The sequence below is a fragment of the Corvus kubaryi genome, unplaced genomic scaffold (assembly GCF_017639235.1).
Source record: "Corvus kubaryi isolate FWS band 111438036 unplaced genomic scaffold, C.kubaryi_AGA036_p1.0 37398, whole genome shotgun sequence".
In the NCBI taxonomy this organism is placed as follows: Eukaryota; Metazoa; Chordata; class Aves; order Passeriformes; family Corvidae; genus Corvus; species Corvus kubaryi.
In genome coordinates, this window is record NW_024581137.1 from 24,265,959 (window position 1) to 24,286,276 (window position 20,318).

At 39.4% G+C, this 20,318-nt stretch overlaps 1 protein-coding gene across 1 annotated transcript in view; it reads right to left on the minus strand.

Annotated features, from left to right (window-relative positions):
• The window catches only part of CHN2 (chimerin 2), a 159,533-nt gene that overhangs the window by 66,531 nt on the left and 72,684 nt on the right, over positions 1-20,318 (minus strand). Inside the window, exons 3-5 of the mRNA XM_042042756.1 lie at positions 19,157-19,212; positions 3,380-3,411; positions 190-303 (exon numbers count right to left, since the gene is read on the minus strand). Of these exons, the coding sequence (XP_041898690.1) occupies positions 190-303; positions 3,380-3,411; positions 19,157-19,212 (202 nt within the window). The remainder of the gene's footprint in view (positions 1-189; positions 304-3,379; positions 3,412-19,156; positions 19,213-20,318) is intronic.

A 20,318-nucleotide genomic window follows, 5' to 3' on the forward strand; every position in this document is an offset into this window, starting at 1 on the left:
AAGGAGAGACTGGGTTGCTGCAGTACCGTGATGGTCAAACTGCTGACAAGAGGGTGTAAAAGCACTCTGGTATCACACAGTGTATTAAGTAACGGTGGAGACAGACTTCACGTAAAAGGGACCAATATAATCCCCTCCATTAAGCACATTTCCATTGTAACTGTAAGCCTCTATTAAAACAGCATTTACCTGAGAGCAAGGGTGTAGCAGCCGGGTTGCCGCTGGCTTTCTCTAAGAATATACGCTCCTTCTACGCCAGCAAGTATTTCATCTGCTTGCTCCCGAGAAATGATCCCGTGAAACCTAAGGGAAGATATTTCAGTGACTTATAGAATAATCCAACCAGAAAAACATCCTTCTCCACCCCAGAAACCATTTGAAAACTTCAGCACTCTAGAGTACCGCGGTCTAAACCATCAGGGTGGCATCCAAGGAGCAGGATGGTCACCTGGCCTGGACAAGTTCAGCATAGACACAACAATTACACTGTAAAGGCACTTTCAGTCAGTATAAACTCAGCTGCAACCGAGATTATTTTCTGTAAATAACCTGTCTTTTCACAACTTTGCTCTTTTACCAGTCTACACCCCTCCTCCTTAATTCCTTTTTAATGGCCTTACAACAGAATTGAAAACTAGGCAAAAAGGCATTTTAAAAAAAATGCAATTATTGTATTTAAATATGTACTTATTTAAAGATATGCACTTATATACATAAATATTTAAGTATAATTAAAATCATAGGTCTTCTTATTATCAATTTGCTTTATTCTAATATTATATTGCTTCCTCAAATTTGTAACGAAAACAGACAAAAATGGAAGCAATTATTCAAAATTTTATTCTGCATATATTAAAGTCGAAGAAGGTTCAGAGAAGTCTTGAGAAGAGCACTGTTTTCTTCATGTCAAGGAGCTCCTCATTCAGTGCTGGAAAAATGCAATACTTCTCTGATTCTTTTGTCATTGCTATTTTTAGAAAGAAAGAGGGCCTAGGATGCACAATTAACCTTATGAAAACCAATATTTAGCAGTGATCTTTCCATAAGTACAAATTCAGTCTTGACAGCAGTTTGAGTCTTAACTCCTACGCACATCTTGCTAGCTGATAAGTCTCTGAGGTCTCTTCAGAGGTTTTGAAAGTTTCTATTTTTGCTGCTGTCTAAAAAAAGGCACTAAAATGTACTGGCCTTCAGCATTTTCTCTTTTCTGACAATACATATGAAGTGGCACATTCCTAACACTGCCTCTGGCTTGGTAGTGAAAGAGAAGAAAACACACTGGATGTAAATGCAATTGTTCCGTTCTCTTTACGTTGCCTTTTCACAGCTAATACATGTTGAAAATATTAGGTTTAGATGACCTTTCCAGAGTGACTTTGTATTAAAAGTAATGTGAATTCATTCATCTTTTTTCTCTGTACAGGTGGGGGATGAGCAGCCTTTAAATGACATAACTTAAACATGATTTTACCAGTAAACTCAGGGAAATTCATCATTTTAGTCGAAAATAATAAGCATAAGCTATTCCCCACAAAATACACCAGGCTTTAGGTTAGATATTAGGACAAATCACTTGCATGGGATACTTGGGGCACCTGCAAAATTTCTTTAACCATGAGTGGTAAGCACTGGGTAGTCTGGGCTTTCTTATGGGTATTTTGAGCACATTTTTATAAGAGCATGAAAAGAGCTTGTATGCGGTACAAGATCCCCTGAACTAATGCCTGCTTCTGACAGCAGTTGACAAGAAATGCTTACAGAAAGAGTGCAGGAAGCAGTGACAGATTTCTTTCACTTCACATCCCTGTCTATCCATCACTGCTTTAGACACAATCGTGTCTGATCTCTGGTGACCTTGCCCTTCATGTATGTGAGAATCTCACTTGTAAACCCTTTTAGATCTCGGTGCTTTTGGCCTCCGCAGCTGCCTCTGGCAATGAACTTGAAAAGGACGCTGTGCATGTCCCTTTCTTGGGCACCACTGAGGAGACCTGCTCTCCTGTGGCAGGAGCTGCCTCCCTTCGCTTCACCATTGCTGCCCCTCACAGTACCTTTCTCTTCTCCTATAACCTTTGTGAAAAGGATGCAGGAGGAAAGTGTAGAGAGGGACCAGAATTATGTGCACTACTTAAAATGCAGCCACATCACAGAATTATATAGTAATGTAATTATGGGTTTTTCAGTTTCTTTCCCTAGAAATTCCTGTTTTCTCTTTCTAAGTACTACTGAGTACTGAGTCAATTGCTTTTACAGGACTGCCTCAGTACTTCTGAAATTTCCTTTCTGAATGATAATAACTAAGGTGATCTTGCCTGGACAGGTTCACCAGGGTGATGTCTTGCAGTTCCTGCCAGCCCTGCTGCTCCACAAACCCAAGCACGTTCCTTGGTAAGAGATTGCAGCAATGGTTTTACAAGTCCTGCTGTAGGAAGTGTGAAGTGTTACTCAACTGGCTGCTGTCTTCAGCTCTGTTGTACTCTAGTGGCTGCATCTGAATTCCTCATTGGCAAAGATAATATTTAAAAAATGAAACTTCAGTAATCAGGGCCAAAGCTACCGGCTATTGAGCCTTCTGATGGTAGAAAAGGATCATTAAACACAGATGGTATGTCTGGGATGGAATAAAAAAAAGAACATGGGATCTAAGTAATTTAGCTAGTGATAAGGGCTGGGGTCTCAGCATATTACTCAAGTAAAGGCCAAATGCCAAGTCTGGGTGGCTGCTGCAGTGGCTGTGTCTTTCAACTTCACCTGCCCAGACCTCCATGCTAACGCACAACACAGCCCCTTCCCAGTTATTTATCAGCAAAAAGACTGCTGAGTGCAAAGGAATCACACTCTAGTGGTTTGTTATTTTCCTTCAAACAAAAATACACCTCTTCTTTGGGTATTTTGGACCTCGTAGCTTTAGCAGGGAGAGCAGCAGTTACACAAGCAGTAGTATACACACATACCTCCACAACTCAGTAGGGTGGTGAAAGCATCGGAACATTCACAAAAAGGCACTGAGAGAGACAAGCTGCTTTTCCCCTCCCCAGGCCAGTGCAGGACCACTAACAGGTTTAAGCAGCAACCAAAATAAAAGGAATAAATACCCCAGGCAATTTTTTCCCCCCCAAAACTCTCCTGAGAAAAGTAAAATAAACATGCAGGCTCACACAACAGCATAATCCAAGGACTGTGAGCAGCAGTAATGGACTGTGACACAGCTATACTATCAAGCTTTCATTATACTTGGCTCCCATTTGAAGTGAAAGGTAAAATAAAATATTTTATTAGACCTCTATGGTGCCTTTTTTTTTTTTTTTTTTTTTTTTTTTGTTCTAGAGCAACAACTTTTGGATACATCCAACAGACAGTTAAAAGAGAAAACACTTACTCTCTTCCGTAATACTTTGGTCTGTTCTCCACCTAAAATTTGAAGGAAAGAAACATTAAAAACATAATTCCAAATAAACTACATAAAAATAAATTACTCTTGATGAATAATGAGGACTACTGCACCCATCCAAGCTACAAAATTCTGCACATTCAGAACTGTGACTGGAACATGACTACACAGAAGAACAGAAAAATGAAAACAGAAGAGGTGGTTTTATTGATATATTTCTGGGAGGGAAAACACGTATCAGTGGTCAAAAAATAGAACTACACATAATTGTATGAAATCTGACCAAAGAATATTTTACTGCAGTTTTGCCAATCTCGTATTTATAACATAAAGTAGGACCATTTTTGTTATATACCCTTTGTATATGTTTGTATACTCTTTATCTATATTACATATGCATTATGTATATATACTATATATACTTATATATCCTTTATATACATTTTTGCCTTTACATGGCAACAGACTGAAAACAAAATGTCTAATATGCTTTGAACAAACAGGGTTTTATGTATTTACACCTAGTCCTACATTCTGTGAAGTCTCAAGTTTTTGTGGGCCCGACCCAAAGTACACTGGAAGTCGGCGGGAAAACTCCCAATTATTTCAGAGATGCTGGAACCAAATCTTAGGGATGCCATGAGCTCGGAGCACGCGCGGCCGGGTGACTCGTTCGGCAGCCCCGGCTCCCTGTGCCATTCCCGGTCCCCGTGTCCCATGCCGGCGGCTCCCGCGGCGGGACCGGCAGGGGGCGCTGCCCGCCCGGCCTTGGCACGGGGCCGCTCCCGGGGCGCCCCAATTAGCGCAGCCCGGCCATGGGTCATTAATGAATCCCGGCCATGGGTCATTAATGCAGCCCGGCCATGGGTCATCAGCGCAGCCCGGCCATGGGTCATTAATGAATCCCGGCCATGGGTCATTAATGCAGCCCGGCCATGGGTCATCAGCGCAGCCCGGCCATGGGTCATTAGCGCAGCCCGGCCATGGGTCATTAATGCAGCCCGGCCATGGGTCATTAATGAATCCCGGCCATGGGTCATCAGCGCAGCCCGGCCATGGGTCATTAATGCAGCCCGGCCATGGGCCATCAGTGCAGCCCGGCCATGGGTCATTAATGAATCCCGGCCATGGGTCATTAATGCAGCCCGGCCATGGGTCATTAATGCAGCCTGGCCATGGGTCATTAATGCAGCCCGGCCAGGGGCCATCAGCACAGCCCGGCCATGGGTCATCAGCACAGCCCGGCCATGGGTCATCAGCACAGCCCGGCTCTCTGCTCGGGCGCATCCACACCTCAGTGTCTTCAGAAGGAGCCCCTAGCTCTCCAGCTGCAGCACGTATCAATAGTGTCATCTCGCCGGGCTGCAGCTTCAGTCAGTGCTTTCATACAAGTGTGACAGAACTTCATATAAAATAAACATGAAGCCTCCAAATTATTGAAGAAGATTACCTGAGCTCTGTATATCTCAATAAAGATGTCTATATCAGTGGAATTACTACTTCATACATGCTAATGCATGTAGACAAATTGTGGTTTCAAGACTGTTTCATTCTTTAGCATAAAACCCATTTAGTGATTTTTGCTCAATTTCTCTGACTGGAAACAAGTGCCCTTGTTCTTGTTTTCACAATATCTTATTATTTCACTCATTGGCAAAGATTTTCCTTTTTCCTTTTTTTTTTTTCTGAATAGCAAATGCATAACTGTCACATTTTTGATTCAATAATCTACACACCAAGCACAGAAGAGAAGCAGCTGACTTTCTACCCTGCAGTCACTAGGGCTACAACACAGCACAAGATGAACAAAAGTCTGTACAAGATAATGAGAATCTTCAATGGAAAAGCTATGGGAGTGCAATCAAGTCCTTACTGTGTTTCTTTCCCAGCTCGGCATTTCTTTTCTAGCACGGCACTAACAATAGCAGTATCATACCCTTGAAACTCCTGCCCAGGAATAATACCTTGATACAAACATTTCTGAGCTCTGAGGGGCAGGAATAAGAGGGAAAAGAAAACACAGAAGTGAAGAGTGAGAAGAATCAAAGGAATTGCCAAGTGCAGGTGCTGTGTTTCTATGTGCATATATGGGAACTCAGAGAAGAAAGTGTAAAAATTCAATTTAAGTTTCTATTTTTATAAGTAAAAAAATAATATAAAGAAAAGACGTATTAGTCTTGAAAGGAGGTTGTTCGTACGTTCATCTTCAATAGCACTATGTGACTTTGTTATCTTGGAACAGTGCAGCCTTCCTGTCATCCTTAAAGACCTTAATAACCCTTGAAAGCATAGATTTAGCTGGCAACTCAATTAAAAAATGGGTATCAGAAGCTGGGTTAGGTAAGACCACCACATGCAATCTTCTCTTCCGTGGAAACAAAGGCTATTCAGAACACTGAAAATAGCCAAATAAAACCTTTAGAGTATAGAAGTAAAGCATGACTTCCATTTAGTAGTCAGAATCTGCTTCTATTTAAAAATACTCATTTACCTTGATTGCATTTATATACAGAATAAACCCCAATCTACCTCAGAAAAATTAGTTACTAGCACCCACCCTCAAAATTACCTTTAAGCAAAAGTTCCCCCATATATGTATATATATATAACAATAGATATAGAAAGTATAAAAGCAATCTGGAAATAACTCCTTGAACAAAGGGAGGCACACTTTTTTCATCCTCCTCACACTATTTATGCAAAAATACAAACTTTTCTGTGAAATTTTTATCATTTAACTAGCAACTGACTAAACCACCCTGGATAATGTGATTTCTACTCTTCCTGCTGCTCATGAGCCAAAAGATTTGCTCTGCTGAGAATCCACACAAAGCCTCTCCTCTCTACTTCTGTCTTCTTTCCCCTATTCCATAGAACAAAACTTTCACTCTAACATCTTTTAGCATTCATGTGTCTAAAATCACCACAACTTCAGTGTTTGGCTGTAGACAGGAAAGATACTGTAGTATTTCTCAAAACGAAGCTCCAGATCTGTCAGACCATCCAGGTGCCTCAGAATCTAAAAATCCCCTCTTGTGCTCACTGCAACCTTTACCCTGAAATAATTTCTCTCCTAACCAAATTTATCCCTAGGAACAAACACAAGGAAACAAAGTTAAAGCAAGATAACAGATCAAAAATAACATCAGGGTCTCTACATCAAAACCAGAATGTTGGACTGAAGTTGGAAATAAACCAAAAGCCTGCACAATTGATGAAGCAGAGGCTTAAAAATATCAAAGGAGCCACTAGGTCTGTTTTGTGCCGACTGCAGACTGTGTAAAAACTTCAAGGGAAATTCTATATATTCCAGAAGGCAAAGGTGACTTAAATTCAGTTGGGATTAGCTTTTCCTCTCCTGTTATAAATGGGCTTGCACACACAAAGTCAAGCAGATCCACCTGAAAGAACTCTTAGCAGTGGAAAGAGCAGAAAATCCACAGGTAGGGAAGTGACTGTTTCCTGGTGGTAGGAGCCCAGAACAATCAGTCCTATTCTGAGGACACACACACTCAGGTTTTTTTGCATCGGTAATGCCTATGAAGAACACTTCCATCACTTTCAGTACAGTCCTCACAATTTCCTTGCTGACAATAGAGCCACCTTTCCCAGGCAACCAGCTGGCTCTATGCATCACTCCCTGGACATTGAGCAAGGAGAGAGATCAGAGGGTTTGAATCATTTATGGACTCTTATGCTAACAGACAAAAACAAAGTACAAAAATGAGGAAAATTACATAAGGCAAATTAAAGCTCTTCACTAGTGGAAACATATTTTGCCTTAAAGAGCATCCTGGCTTGCTTTTACTTCTCCCATACAAAAGATAAATTAAATGGTTTCTCCCTCTCCACTAGAAGTACATGGCAGCTTTCAATTCAAATGTGAGATGGTAATTTTTTGGCTTAGAAAAAGGTATTGTTGCCAATTTCAAACCAAAAATGTTCTTCCAAAGCAGGCATTTCTGGCTGTTGTTCCAGAAACCATAGGGAAAATGCTGAAAATCACTAATGAAATTCATCGTTGTATAAATTGTGAAACACCAGTGAATGCCAAAATTGTTTAAAACTCTTTTCACATTGATCAGGAAATAAGATGTATGGTAAAACAACCTAAATCACTACTAATCCAGTAATCTTACAAAGACAGCAACATTCAATGACATCTAATCTTGATGCATGCTCCAAGAGAAATGAAACCCTGCACAGCTCTCCTGGCACTCTACAGAGGCCTTTGGAAGCTCGTGTTTGAAAGACTCTGCATACTCGCAGCCTGCCAAACCCGATTGCCTCTCCCCACCTCCCAAAAAAACTTACTTGTTCACAGTCTGCTTTTACGTAATTTTTAACAGTGTTATAGCATATTCTTCAAGGTATGGAGTTAGTTGTACTTGGATTTGATGTCAACACTGAGAAGAAAATAAGCCTTCTTAAAATGAGCTAGCTATCTGAGCTAATTCAATATATTATGTCTACATAATTTTGAAGTTTACTGAATTTTAATGCACTGGGATTTGTGGCTCCTCTTCTGGCCAGGATGGTTTAGCCCTAGCATGACATACTCCCACTAATGTACAGATTATTGTATTAAAATCCCACACCACTCTGCAAGATAGCTCATCACAAAACTACTGGGAATCATGCAGGCAGGAGGTGAGCATCCCATAATGTGACAGATTTTCATTGCAAGCATTGACATCCAAGCCACACTACACTGAAGATTAGAAGATACCCTGAAGAATTCTTTCAGCCTAAGTACTACCACAGAAACAGGATAACCCTAATTTCAGAAAAATTTAATTTCTCTTCAGCTTCATTGCACAAGACATATTTTCTTATCCAGTAGCCAGAGCTGAAATACAGAAATGCTGGAATGAAAGTTTAGAAATACCCCTAGGACAGCAATTCTCTAATTCAGAAGGGCCAGCACAGCACAACATTGTGTACTGTGGATCTGTTTCAGCCACTACCTTAATATATCCATGATGAGAATATAAAAAGGGAAGGGAAACAATAAGGTGGGTAGCTGCACCTGGTTCTCTGTTTTCCAACACACAGAAAGAACAGAGAAACAAGATCCACAAGTTAATAATGTTGGTGTGTTTACTCAGAGCAGGCAGTGAGGCATTTTCCCAAAGGAAGTTTAATCTGATATATTTTCTGTTTGGAACAATCCTAATTATTTTTCAGTAACTCTGGTTGACTGGATATAAATATGTTTTTCAGCTCAGTTTGACATAAAGAGAAATAGGAGAGAAGCTTTCAAGACAAGCCCAGTAAAAGACTGTAAAGAAAAGGAGTTTATTGTCTGTATTGTTCAGCTTTTGGCAGATTTATCATAAGCCCAATGCAAACTTTGTACCTACAATCAACAACCAAAACGGATTAAGGGAAATTGCAAGGCCTCATTACATGGAATGAAGGAAAGCTATGCTGTATTTCATTACTCCTACAAAACCTTTCTTTTTGCCTCCAAATTTTTTAAGGAAAATCCTACTTAGATCAATTAGCATATCTAAAATTCTCTCCAAATAGGACAAATTATTTCACGTCAATGATTCTTAAGCAATTTAAATTGGGAGAACATTCTTTTGGAAGGGGAATATTTATCTAAGGTGGTTTTTTTTTGTACCTTTTAACCACTTTTTTTTCTATTATCTTATCAGGCTCTCTGGCACCAATGTTTTCAAAGAGAAACAACTCTTGGTTTTGCAAAAATGTTTCACAGCATAAAGTCTGTTGCTAATTTTGTCATTAGGAGTAGCAGCAACGCAACATGCCTAGTTCCCAGCCAAAGACAGGCCAGTTATGGAACTTAAAGTGTACCTACACAATTAAAAGATGGTCTTTTCCCTTAAGATTTTCAGTCAATGTCACTCAGCATGACTGATCCAACAGGCTTCATATGACAAGCCTATCCAGCACGTGTAATGTCATGAGTATGTTCCTGTACTTTGATTGTGTGGTGAGTGAGGAGCAAAGGCATTCCTCAGAAAGAAACCGGCAATGCCCAAGTCCCCAGGACATATTCCACCCGCACTGCCCATGTCTCAGAGGCTGTCCAGAGAGAAAGGTGACATGAATAGGTTGGAAAGTGTGCATCTCCTTTTGTCATTCAGTCACAGAGTCATGGAGACGCCAGCGTTATGGCCACTTGAGGGATGCACATTCAGCCACGAGACAGCGAGGGATTATAGTGCCTCCAAGAAAGTAGCTGGGAGCAAGATGTCAAATCCATTCAAAGCACCAGAGGGCCAATGACTAGACAGATCTCTGCAGAAAAGGATCCTGCCATCGTTACAGATCGATAAATGAACTTGAATCACTTGATGCTGTCTGTAGCAAAAACGGCCAAACCCAGAATGTCACACTGAGGTACAAACCCAGGAATGCAGCCGACAAGACACCTTAGAATAATCCTCTCCTTGCAATGTCCACTCAGAAAGCCTCTAGATGGAATACTGACTGTAGGTTCAGCACCACGTCTCAAGAAGGACTGGAGCAAATAAATGGAGTGAGCAGGGATTTAGCAACCATGAAAAGACATGAAGAAAGATTGGCCTAAAGAGCAGAAGATAGAGAGGGGCTGTAGCAGACAGGTACAAAAAAGGCTGCTTTCCAGAGGAAATGAATTTGTTGTCTGTGCGCTGACTAGATGTAACAAAAAGAAATAGGCTTAAACTGCTAAAAAGAAGATAGAACTTAGGAAAATGTTAAAAATAATTAAACACTGAATAAATAAGCAGAGGCAGTCAAGAAATCCTCATGAAGCCTTTTTCAAGGCTTTAATAAATGGATTTGCAAACCTATCTTCTTGACATAGGAATGACAACATCTTGAGTTTCTTCTGGCCCCAAGGTAGCACAGTCCAGCCTATTCCTCATCTCTGCCTGGACTGTTCTCAGGAGATAGGGATAAGCAGGGAGAAGACTTGAGCAGGCTGTACAAATCACATATAAAACCACAATAATACTCTGCCCACCTCTATGAGGCTCTCAGGAGAGAAGGCAGCACTGAGAAGGCAGTGCACCAAGTGAACTGTTCTGGAGGAGAAAAACAAGCCTTCACGTGATAAACTTGTCACCACTAAACTAAATAACAGAAGCCAGTTTAAATCCATCGTCATAACGAAGTGCCAAACTGTGTTTGGTATCTTCTAACAAAATAATTCTGTGGAAAAATTTACTGCACCAGGGAGAAGGTAGGAGTGGTCGTCACCATTATGCAGAACGTAAAAGAATCTAAGATAAAAGTGAAGAGCACAAAGAATGCTTTTCTTAACTGCTTTTCAAAGCTGCACAACATCTCTGCTCTGATGGCGTGCTGCAACCTAAGGAGAAGGTAAAATGCAGTGATTCTTTTGCAGAAGGATAACACAGAGCAAAGAAACACAGGAAGCTCAGCAGATGTGACTGTTACTGTGGCACTTATTGCAGGTTGATTTCCACTCAGTCAAGGTTATTTCTACCATTTTTAAAGACAAATGATATTCAAATAATTTAATTTACTTGTTTACTTATTTGCTTGTACCAAACTTTCAAAAGAGCTGCTTTAAGCCATCCTTTCTGAGGGTATTTTTAACTCAGGTTTGTTTCCCTTCTATGACCTTGAGCAAACTGACTAGCAGCCAATAATCAATACACCAGACAAAACACTATAAACTCCAGGAGGTAACAAAAATCTCTCCCAACATGGACATCACTACTGCTACTAAACCAGAATATATTTCTGTATATACTCAGCTCTAACAGAAAAGATCAAGATTGAATAAGAAAATAAAATCAAAATACTTTCTCACCTAATAAAGAAAATAATGGTCTCCTGAACATGAGCTAAAATAAAATGAAATAAATCTTAATCAAGAAAGCTTCTGCTAAACAGTCGGGGGAGACAGGGTCAGATTCAAACAATTTCAACAGCAAAAGCAGGAGTCATCTATTTTGTTATGCAGCTTCCATTCACTCAGTAAGGGCATCATTAAATGTAAAAGGAATATTGATGTTACCCTGAGTGCAAGATGAAAAATTTGAATACAGCATTTAAACGATGCTCCTTTTTTCAAGAATGCTGTGTTGAGTCATTTAAATGGGAAGAAAAATATCCCCAGCAGCAGCAGATAAATGCAGTAAGCCACATCAGTGCTCTGGATCCTTCTGTAACAAGTGAGAAGCACTGAAACATTCATATGACGCATGCCACAACAGTGCACAGTTCCAAAAAGATGTGTGTAACTGGCTGATTCAATCATTCTTGTCTGTAGCTACTATATACATATATGTACAGGAAGTACAGGAAGTAAGACAAAGAGATGGGCAAAGTTTCTGTATTTATTCATATTAGTAAATACAAATTCATCAATTGCTCAATACTCTGAGTTCCTGGTTTTGACTGGGGTAGAGTTAATTTTCTTCACAGTGGCTGGTATGAGGCCGTGTTTTGGATTTATGATGAAAGCTGATAACACAGAGATGTTTTTGTTATTTCTGAGCAGGGTTTACACAGAGCCAAGGCCTTTTCTGCTTTTCATACTGTAATGCTGGTGAGGGGACTGGGGTGCATGGGAAACTGGGAGAAAACACAGACAGAACAGCTGATCCCAACTGACCAAAGGGATATTCCAGACCATGTGGCATCATGCTCAGTATATAAAGTGGAGAGAAGGAGGAAGGGGGAAACATTTGGAGTGATGGCATTTGTCTTCCCTAGTAACCATTACCCATGATGGGGCCCTGCCCTCCTGGGGATGGTCGAACACCTCCCTGCCCACGGAAAGCAGTGAATTAATTCCTTGTTTTGCTTTGCTTGTCTGTGCAGCTTTTGCTTTCACTATTAAGACGTCTCAACCCATGAACTTTCTACTTTTTACCCTTCTGATTCTTTCCCTGATCCCACTGGTGGAGCAGTGACTGAGCAGCTGCGTGGGGCTCGGCTGGCTGGGGTTAAACCAGGACAGTTCCTCATCTTGAAATTTGAAAAAAGATACCGGACAAAAAGTATCAATCAGAGAGCACAGACAGCGAGACCCCTTCTGGACATTACTTAACCACACACAAAGGAATACTGGCCTGAATTGGAACAGGTGTGTAAATCTGCACAAGCACATAGCTTTTTCACCTACATGTGGGCTTATTGATAAACTTTAGGTCAAAATATGAAAGAGGCTTTCATTTATTTTGGCTTGAAAACTTCTTATATTCAACACTATGTCTAAATAAGAAGAACCAGCTTAAAAGAGTGATATGTAACAAGGATAAAAGAGAATAAAAATCTAGGAGAATAGCAAAATCACAAACACAGACACATGCACATCACCCACTTCCAAGGAGAGATGGAAAGGAGCAAATATTTCAAGCAAACCCAGAAGGATAATTAGCATGTTCATCAGTCCATAAAGACAGCTACCTACAGTTTGTGCTCATCAAACAAGTCAGAGCTTGCCATCATGTCTTCTAAAAAGATGGTTTTAACTTTCCCATTTCACAGTGATCAATAAATGCACCAACTGATTCATACCATATTCCTCTGATGAAGATGAACACTGGTCTAATTTGCAAATCATAACCTAGACCATTAGCAAATCAAAACTGAGGAAATTCAAGTGAAACAGATAAACCTCTTCTAGTTTTGTTTAGCTGTAACTACTTAAATGAAATATTTACTATCATGCCTGCAGAATAATTAGGAAGCTTTCTCCTCCATTCAGTAGTCAATGGACTGTTAAAATGAGAATGATGCGGCTTCATCTGAGTGCTCCACCACCTTACTATTGCAGCAGAGTGAGACTGCAAGACTCATGGACTCTACTAGAGATGAGATTTCCTGACAGTCATTAAAATGCCTTGGAAAAAAACACCTGCAAATTTCTCTGATATGATGAGCATAAGGGAATTTTGGGCAAGCAATATTCCAGCCTCCCTTCTTTCTTTTCCTTCAGCTGTGAACCACAGGCACTCTGTGGGGCAAAATTCATTATGGAGATACTACAGAAAAATGACATTTTTCTGTAAAATTTTAAACCCACATTTTAAATTTATGTAGAAAAGCCTGCAGGTAGTCAGTTTAGAGGGATGCTGGATAAAATATATTTTACATTCCACAGGCCCTCTGCACCAGTTTAACTGAGCACCCTTCCTGGCCTTCTATTCTTCTCAGCCACCACCAGTGCAGCCAGGCTTCCTAGTTCCTTGCTGTGGATTTCAGCTGAAGAACTTTCCTCCTCTTGTCAATGTCTGTTCAAAATTGCTCTTTAGCTTCATTTGCAACCCACAGACTACTGCTGTGTCCTCTTTGTTTCTTTTTGTTTCTATCATAAAGAGGATTATAAAAACACAATTAAAGCATCAGCAATATTATAAGAATTTGAAAATATAGGCTCCATTAAGTCTTACATGTACAAACATTTTCATTAATGAAAACAGTTTTCAGCACTATTCTGCTCATTTTCACTTAATTGCTGGCTAATGGGGTCTCTTGGTGTGTCACTGTGTGTGTTCTGAGGTTTCTTTCTAAGGGAAAGATAATATAATATTCTGAATTATCTCAGATAAGCTCTCAGGACTGACAGTAAAAGACACCTCATGGCAGTGTCTGACTTTTTGCAGCAGAGTGATTTGAACAAGTGCCATGAAAATTCCCATTTACTCACATTATTTACCACCAATTTTATGGCCAATTTCAATGCCCTATTACAGCTCTCTAGTACTTTACCACAGTATGGAAATTGTTCTTAGAAAGATGAGGGCAAAAGGAAAGAGGAAATATTCAGCTTGTAAAGGTCACTAAGTGAGCAGAGTAAGGGAATTCATGGAAGACTTATTGCAAGGATTAAATACTTATTATCCAGTCAGATAAACTATGCAAATATCTTACTAAGGCTGAATTTTAACAACCTTGCTCAAGCTTGCCTAATCACAAGCTTTTCCTAATGTACAAATTTAAGGTATTGTTGTATCTGAAAGAAGGACTGATAAAAGTAACCAGTTTTTTAATATTGCAGTCGTTTAAATGATACTCTTCTAATTGCATTGTTCTTAGCTTGAATCTCAGCTTCAGAAGAAACTTTGAGGAGAACTGAGCAAAGAGTAATTTCCAACAGTTCAGTTTTGGAGATGTGTAATAATCTTGCATATTTGCAGCTTGTAATGCACAAGAGGGCAACAGCTTTACAAACCTGCTTGTGACCATTTCAACAGTTCTGCTCTATGAAATGCCACTGTCTACAGACTTGTTTTGATAAATGTAGGTAATGGATACCCAGAGGGTCAAAACAGTTTCTGACCCTCTGGATGGTTTAAGACTCTCAGCAGTACACTGTAATATGCCATCATTATTTTAATCTCTTACAATGACTTAAGGAAAAAGAAAAAGGGATTTTTTTTTCAGAGAACAGTCTCCCTTTTGTAATCATATTTGTTTTTAGTCAAGAAACCATGATTTTTATGCTTTAAAGGCAGAGACAATAATGTCTATAGCTTCTGACACAACCTATTTGGAATTCAGAACGGCAAGGAAGGCAATTAACTGACATTTTTCTACATAATAATATAAGTTAGGGCTCTAAGGCTTTGTCTACACTAGGGAAATTTAGACAAGTTTCTCAATGCTGCTGACACTGGCTTGGCCAAGGCACTGTTAGGAATGTGGAAGGTCTAATGCAGACAAATTCACCAGCCTCAAAAATTGCTATCAGCAATTAAGGCTTTCTTGGAATAGAATGGGAATACCATTCACAGGTATGAATATTTATACACAAATAATCCAAGAACTCATGAGTAAGACTCATCCCCTCTTCGAAAAAATGTTGAATATGCCTATTGTTTAACCAAAAATAGTCCAAAGTAATGTCACCATACTTTCTTAAGTTTTAACTTTGTTAAAGCCTCCATTTCTTTAAAAGATTCTTTAACTTCAAATATCTACTCCTGAAATACTTCTTAAGATTAAGACTCATTTGACAAGTTCCTTTTGAATAAAACAAGGAAGTTGAAAGCTTGAGTTATTTTCTGAGAATGTAATTTTTTCATAAGCATTTCTGTAGAAAAAACCCTAAAAGACACTTTATAATGTGACTTCCCCGCAACACGGATCTGATTCTTTGGTGCCGATCACCACACCACTCAATATTTAAAAGTTACTCCTCCAGCTGAATAGAGCTTTTAAATGGAACTTTTTCTATTTAAAAGCTAAATCATTAAAACACTGCTGGAAGGAATATGGTTACAAATGAGGATATTGGCAGAAATCCAATGTTATTGGGAAGGTAGGATATTCACACTAGTCCACTGCCCGTGGTGATTAATTAAAAGATGTTGGATACCTGAAGCCCAAACAGTTCATTCAATATGATTCCCATTGCAGGAATAACCTGCTTTTGCTGACAAGATATTTATGCAACCAAAAGAAGAAAAGGAAAATCATGATACCAAAGCTCAAAGACACAAAGATATAAACGTTCATGTTTTATTTACAGTCCCAGCTTTTAGTCTGGTGGTTTACATATCAGGAGAGGTGATTTCTAGCGTATAGTTTATCAAGAAATCTGCACAAATTAGATGGTAAAACTGCATAGATCTGAGGCTAAAGCCCCTGTGACTATGGAGCAACAGAAAAGTAATGGAAGAGCAAATGATTGTAGAGAATGTGAAAGATGGCAATGGAAAAGATGGAGGAATGATGAAAATGCTGAATGGTGAGAGAAAAAAAACCAACCCCCAATCCTTGTTTATGTGTTGTTGTCACAGATTCGGTTTGCAGCAGACGCTTCAATTTCCTTGCAAACAGTGTAGAATTTGCCAATAATGAAAGACGTCTTCCCAAAAGCATGAAGGACTTCAAATTACTTGCAATTTTTATATTTGCTAGAATTAGTTTGAATACTAAATTACACATGGAAACACCCTCAGCAAAGTCCACTTCCCGTAATATGCACATGGAGAGACAAATCTTTTCCATCAGCCACACATCCTCCTGACACCTTCTCTTCAGATGCTGGATAAGCATCATGTCATGTACTAAACAATTATTATATTTCCAATTAATGTATTTTCACAAACAACACAAAATTCAATTTTGAGATCTTTCTATGTAACTGGCAAACTCAGGATTAATAAAACACAATCTTTAGTGAAGCAAGCCTGTAAAATCATCAGATGACACTGAAATCGAGAAAAACAGCCCCAATACACCCACCTTACAGACTGTGTGCTAAGAAAAAGCTAATAGGTGCCATAGGAACAGAGTCCTGAATTTCCTCTCTAAAATAATCTGTGATGCTCTGTAAAACCACTATGTAGTTCTACTTCATAATATAAACTGATAATATGAACCACATATTTGTATATGTTGCCATTTTCTAGGTATCAGGACATCCCATCTGCCCCACCTCCCCAACTATATGTAAAAAAATAAAGCACATCAGCAGTGTCATAGTGGTTTTTTGGCTCTTGGATCAGAGAATCTGTGTTTCTGGCAATCAGGCTGTGAACACATAGAACTGAGCTACACAAGGATTCAAAATCCAAGTAACAAGAACCAAAGATCATGTTTGTGGGAATTCATACTGCTCTATATACCTAACCCTAAATAAAGCCTCTCTGTTTTCAGCTTTTTAACTAACTTAAAACAAAAATCCAAAAAACTCAAAATAGGACTCCGCAGTCTATGAAGTGAGCAGCTGAAAATGGTTCATTAGTCAGAACAAAACCCAGATTATGCAGAACAGACATATTTTACTTATTTTCTTATGTCCTGCTTTGTCAATTATGTATTTATTTAATTAATATGATCTTAACTTCTTCCTGCAAATCTTTGGAAGTGACCTGAATCGGCACTAAATATGTATTGTCTTCAAACATCAGGTAAAAAGGGTAACTCCAGCTGTACATTACGTGTTCTTGAGTTCAAGGAAGTAAGTTCAATACAGCACACTGATAAGGAGTTCACAGCTGCGCATTCATGCCCCTTGTGTAGATAATCTTGTTTCTAGAACAAGAATACAATTGCTACCACACTTTGACTATTTTACCTTGATTCAAATTTTCTCTCATGAAGACAAAATAGAAAACGCTTAAATTTGAGTTAGCATGATTTATTTTGGATTAAATTTATGCAGATTAACTTGTAATCCAAGAAAGATGAGTTCCTATTGTAGACATGGATTCCTAAGCATTCAGTGGTTATTAATCAGGTTTTCTAAAAACAAGTTCTTCCTCAAAGTAGTTTCAATATGAAATAGGTAAAATAGATAAACTACTATCTCAAAAAAAGAAAGAAGCTCCTCTAAGGCTGTGCTGGAAGAAAATGAATTGTTTACCTTAATTTTTTACCTTAAAAACTTCATATTTTTAACTATACCATGACTAGTTTGATACCTGTTAACGTGATATTAATTCAGTAAAAACCTTACTGTCCTCTTCTTTAAAGAATATCAGCCACAGAGACCTAACTGTCCTTTGGTTTGCATGAGGATTTCAGAGAGGAAGGTCTTGATAGAACCTGTCAGCACACGTGCACTGAAGTCCCAGAGGGCTGGCACACGCTTCTTCTCCCCAGGCCTTGTCTTTGACAGGGGGAAAGGATGACACAAGGGTTCACCCATTCTGGTGTTTTACTTGTCCTTCTTAGCATCCTGTGTATATGTCTTGGGACCATCCCAAACTGACAGGACTTGAAGAGTTCCAGTCTGAGGCCAAGAGCCTGCTCTCCCTGCCCTGCAACTAGTAGAAGGCACTTAAGAGAAAAATGCAGTGCTCTTTTAGTTAAGGCCCTGGGTAGACTCAGGTAAACCATACTCAGTTCCTGGCTTTGCAATGGGTTTTCTTCACAAAGCCAGGAAAGTACCTGTGCCTTGCTACAAAACCTCCTGCCTCACACAGAAGTGTTTTGAGACAGTATGTTAATGTTTGACAGATGCTAGGACTCACTTGCATGGGCACACAGTGTGGGAAGCAGGACAGAGCTCAGGATGATGTCTGGGAGTAGAGCTATATATCACACTGATGAGCCACAGCTTCTATCTTCCTGAATGTCATCTTTTACACCCTGTGCAATCACTTCATGTGTTTAGCATTTCTACTGCTAGTATTACATGTCTATTTGCACAAAATTTGTCCCTGACATTATGGAAGATAAAGCTATCGCAGTCTTATTGATTGAGCAGAGACATCTACATGTTTGCTGTTACTATTATGCCATGCAGGTGGATGAACTGACATACTAAAGTAAGAATGGAGAAATACAGAAAAAGAAAACGGGGGGACAAGATGACTCAGCCAAACCTGCAGCCTTGCATATTTCTAAATATTCTATAATCTTCAAAGTTTCTGTGAGAGAACAGAGCTTTCTGGCTACCATTTCAGTATTTTAACTTGAACACAGCACCTGGCAGGAAGCATTCAACAAACTGAAGCTATGTGTATCATGTTGAAACATATCACATAGACATTATTATGCAGATGCAGGAAGAAAAATACACCTTCATTTTGACAAGGAAACTCAAAACTTTAGGTACTACACAGAAAAGCACACTAAACAATGATTAATAAGTACTTGTCTAATGAAGGTTCTTCCAATGGTGGAATGAGGCTGCCATTCCTAATTAGAAAATATTATCCAGCTTTAATTAATCAAAATTAAGAAAAATAATTATATAAAATAATGGCATAGAAAAGTTAAAGAAAGTAATACCCACAGACTGCACAAAAGATTTTTTGGTAATCATATGCTGCTGAGAATTTATCAGATATAACGAGGTAGAGCAAAAGAACTGACCTCCCGAGGACAGATGATTCTCTTGGGACGTGGTGCCTCTTGTTGCAATTGATACACTGTCAAACACAAAAATGTACACATCATTAGAAGATGGCAACATACACAAACTTTTATTCAGATGAGTCTTTTTAGCCAGGGGCTGCAGAGAAAAATGCAAATGTAAAGAAAATGACAGCAAAATGAGGTATTTCAGTGTGTCTAAGTCATTTATATGAAAATTGGTTGTGGACCGGCAAACAAACTCAAGTGATCAGTGCTTTAAACTGTTACAAGTATTATCCTTTTCAACGGGTTTTTACGTTTCTATACCAGGGAAGACTAGCCAGAAACATTTATTAGGTCTGTCTCAGGATAGAACCCCACACTTTTGCATATACCATGCTGTAACAACCCAAGAACAGATTGTTTACCAGTAACACCAGCAGTTTTCGGATAGGCCGAGAAAAAGTTCAGTACCTGTGAATGGGTTCATCACAATCTCGTAATTTATTTCAAGATTTGCTGGCAACTACTGAGGAGCAAGCAAACATTCCTTTAGAGCAATTATGCCCTATTCGAATGGCCCTGGATCAATTTTGCAAATGTTCTGAGGGCTGCAGGAGAGAGACCAGAGGCTAGGGGTACTTGCTGCCTGGCCCCCAGACTCTTCACTGCATGTATTTAATGAGATCCTCTCCCTCCCTTCCACTCCAGAGTCATGAGAAGAAGCTGACATGCAATGACAGTAATCAATTCCAGCACAGACAGACTGTCTCTCTGTAACTCCAGTAAAAATCCCAGAGGTTTGGATTGCCTCCCTCGAGAGAGGCCTTCTGTATGCTGACCTTCTTGTATTTGGAAAGATCATGTCGTGTCTATGAATTTTTTTAAAAGACTGAGTTTCCAGGACACATTTATTCACAATGTAAGTGAAGCTGAGAATTATGCCCTGAAAGGTGGTAGATTATGGGAGGAACAGAAATGTCTCTAGGCTTGATAAACACAGAAGCCCTGTTGCAGAAAGTGAATCAAAAAGGTAGGTGTTAGCCCTCAGCACCTTTTTGCACCTTCTGCACCTTCTCTTTAAATGGGGCTAGAAGCAATGAAATCTGGAAAGTGGGGAAATCCTCAGCTTGCACCCAAATTTGTCACACAAACTTGATGGGATGTGGAAGCTTTGGGG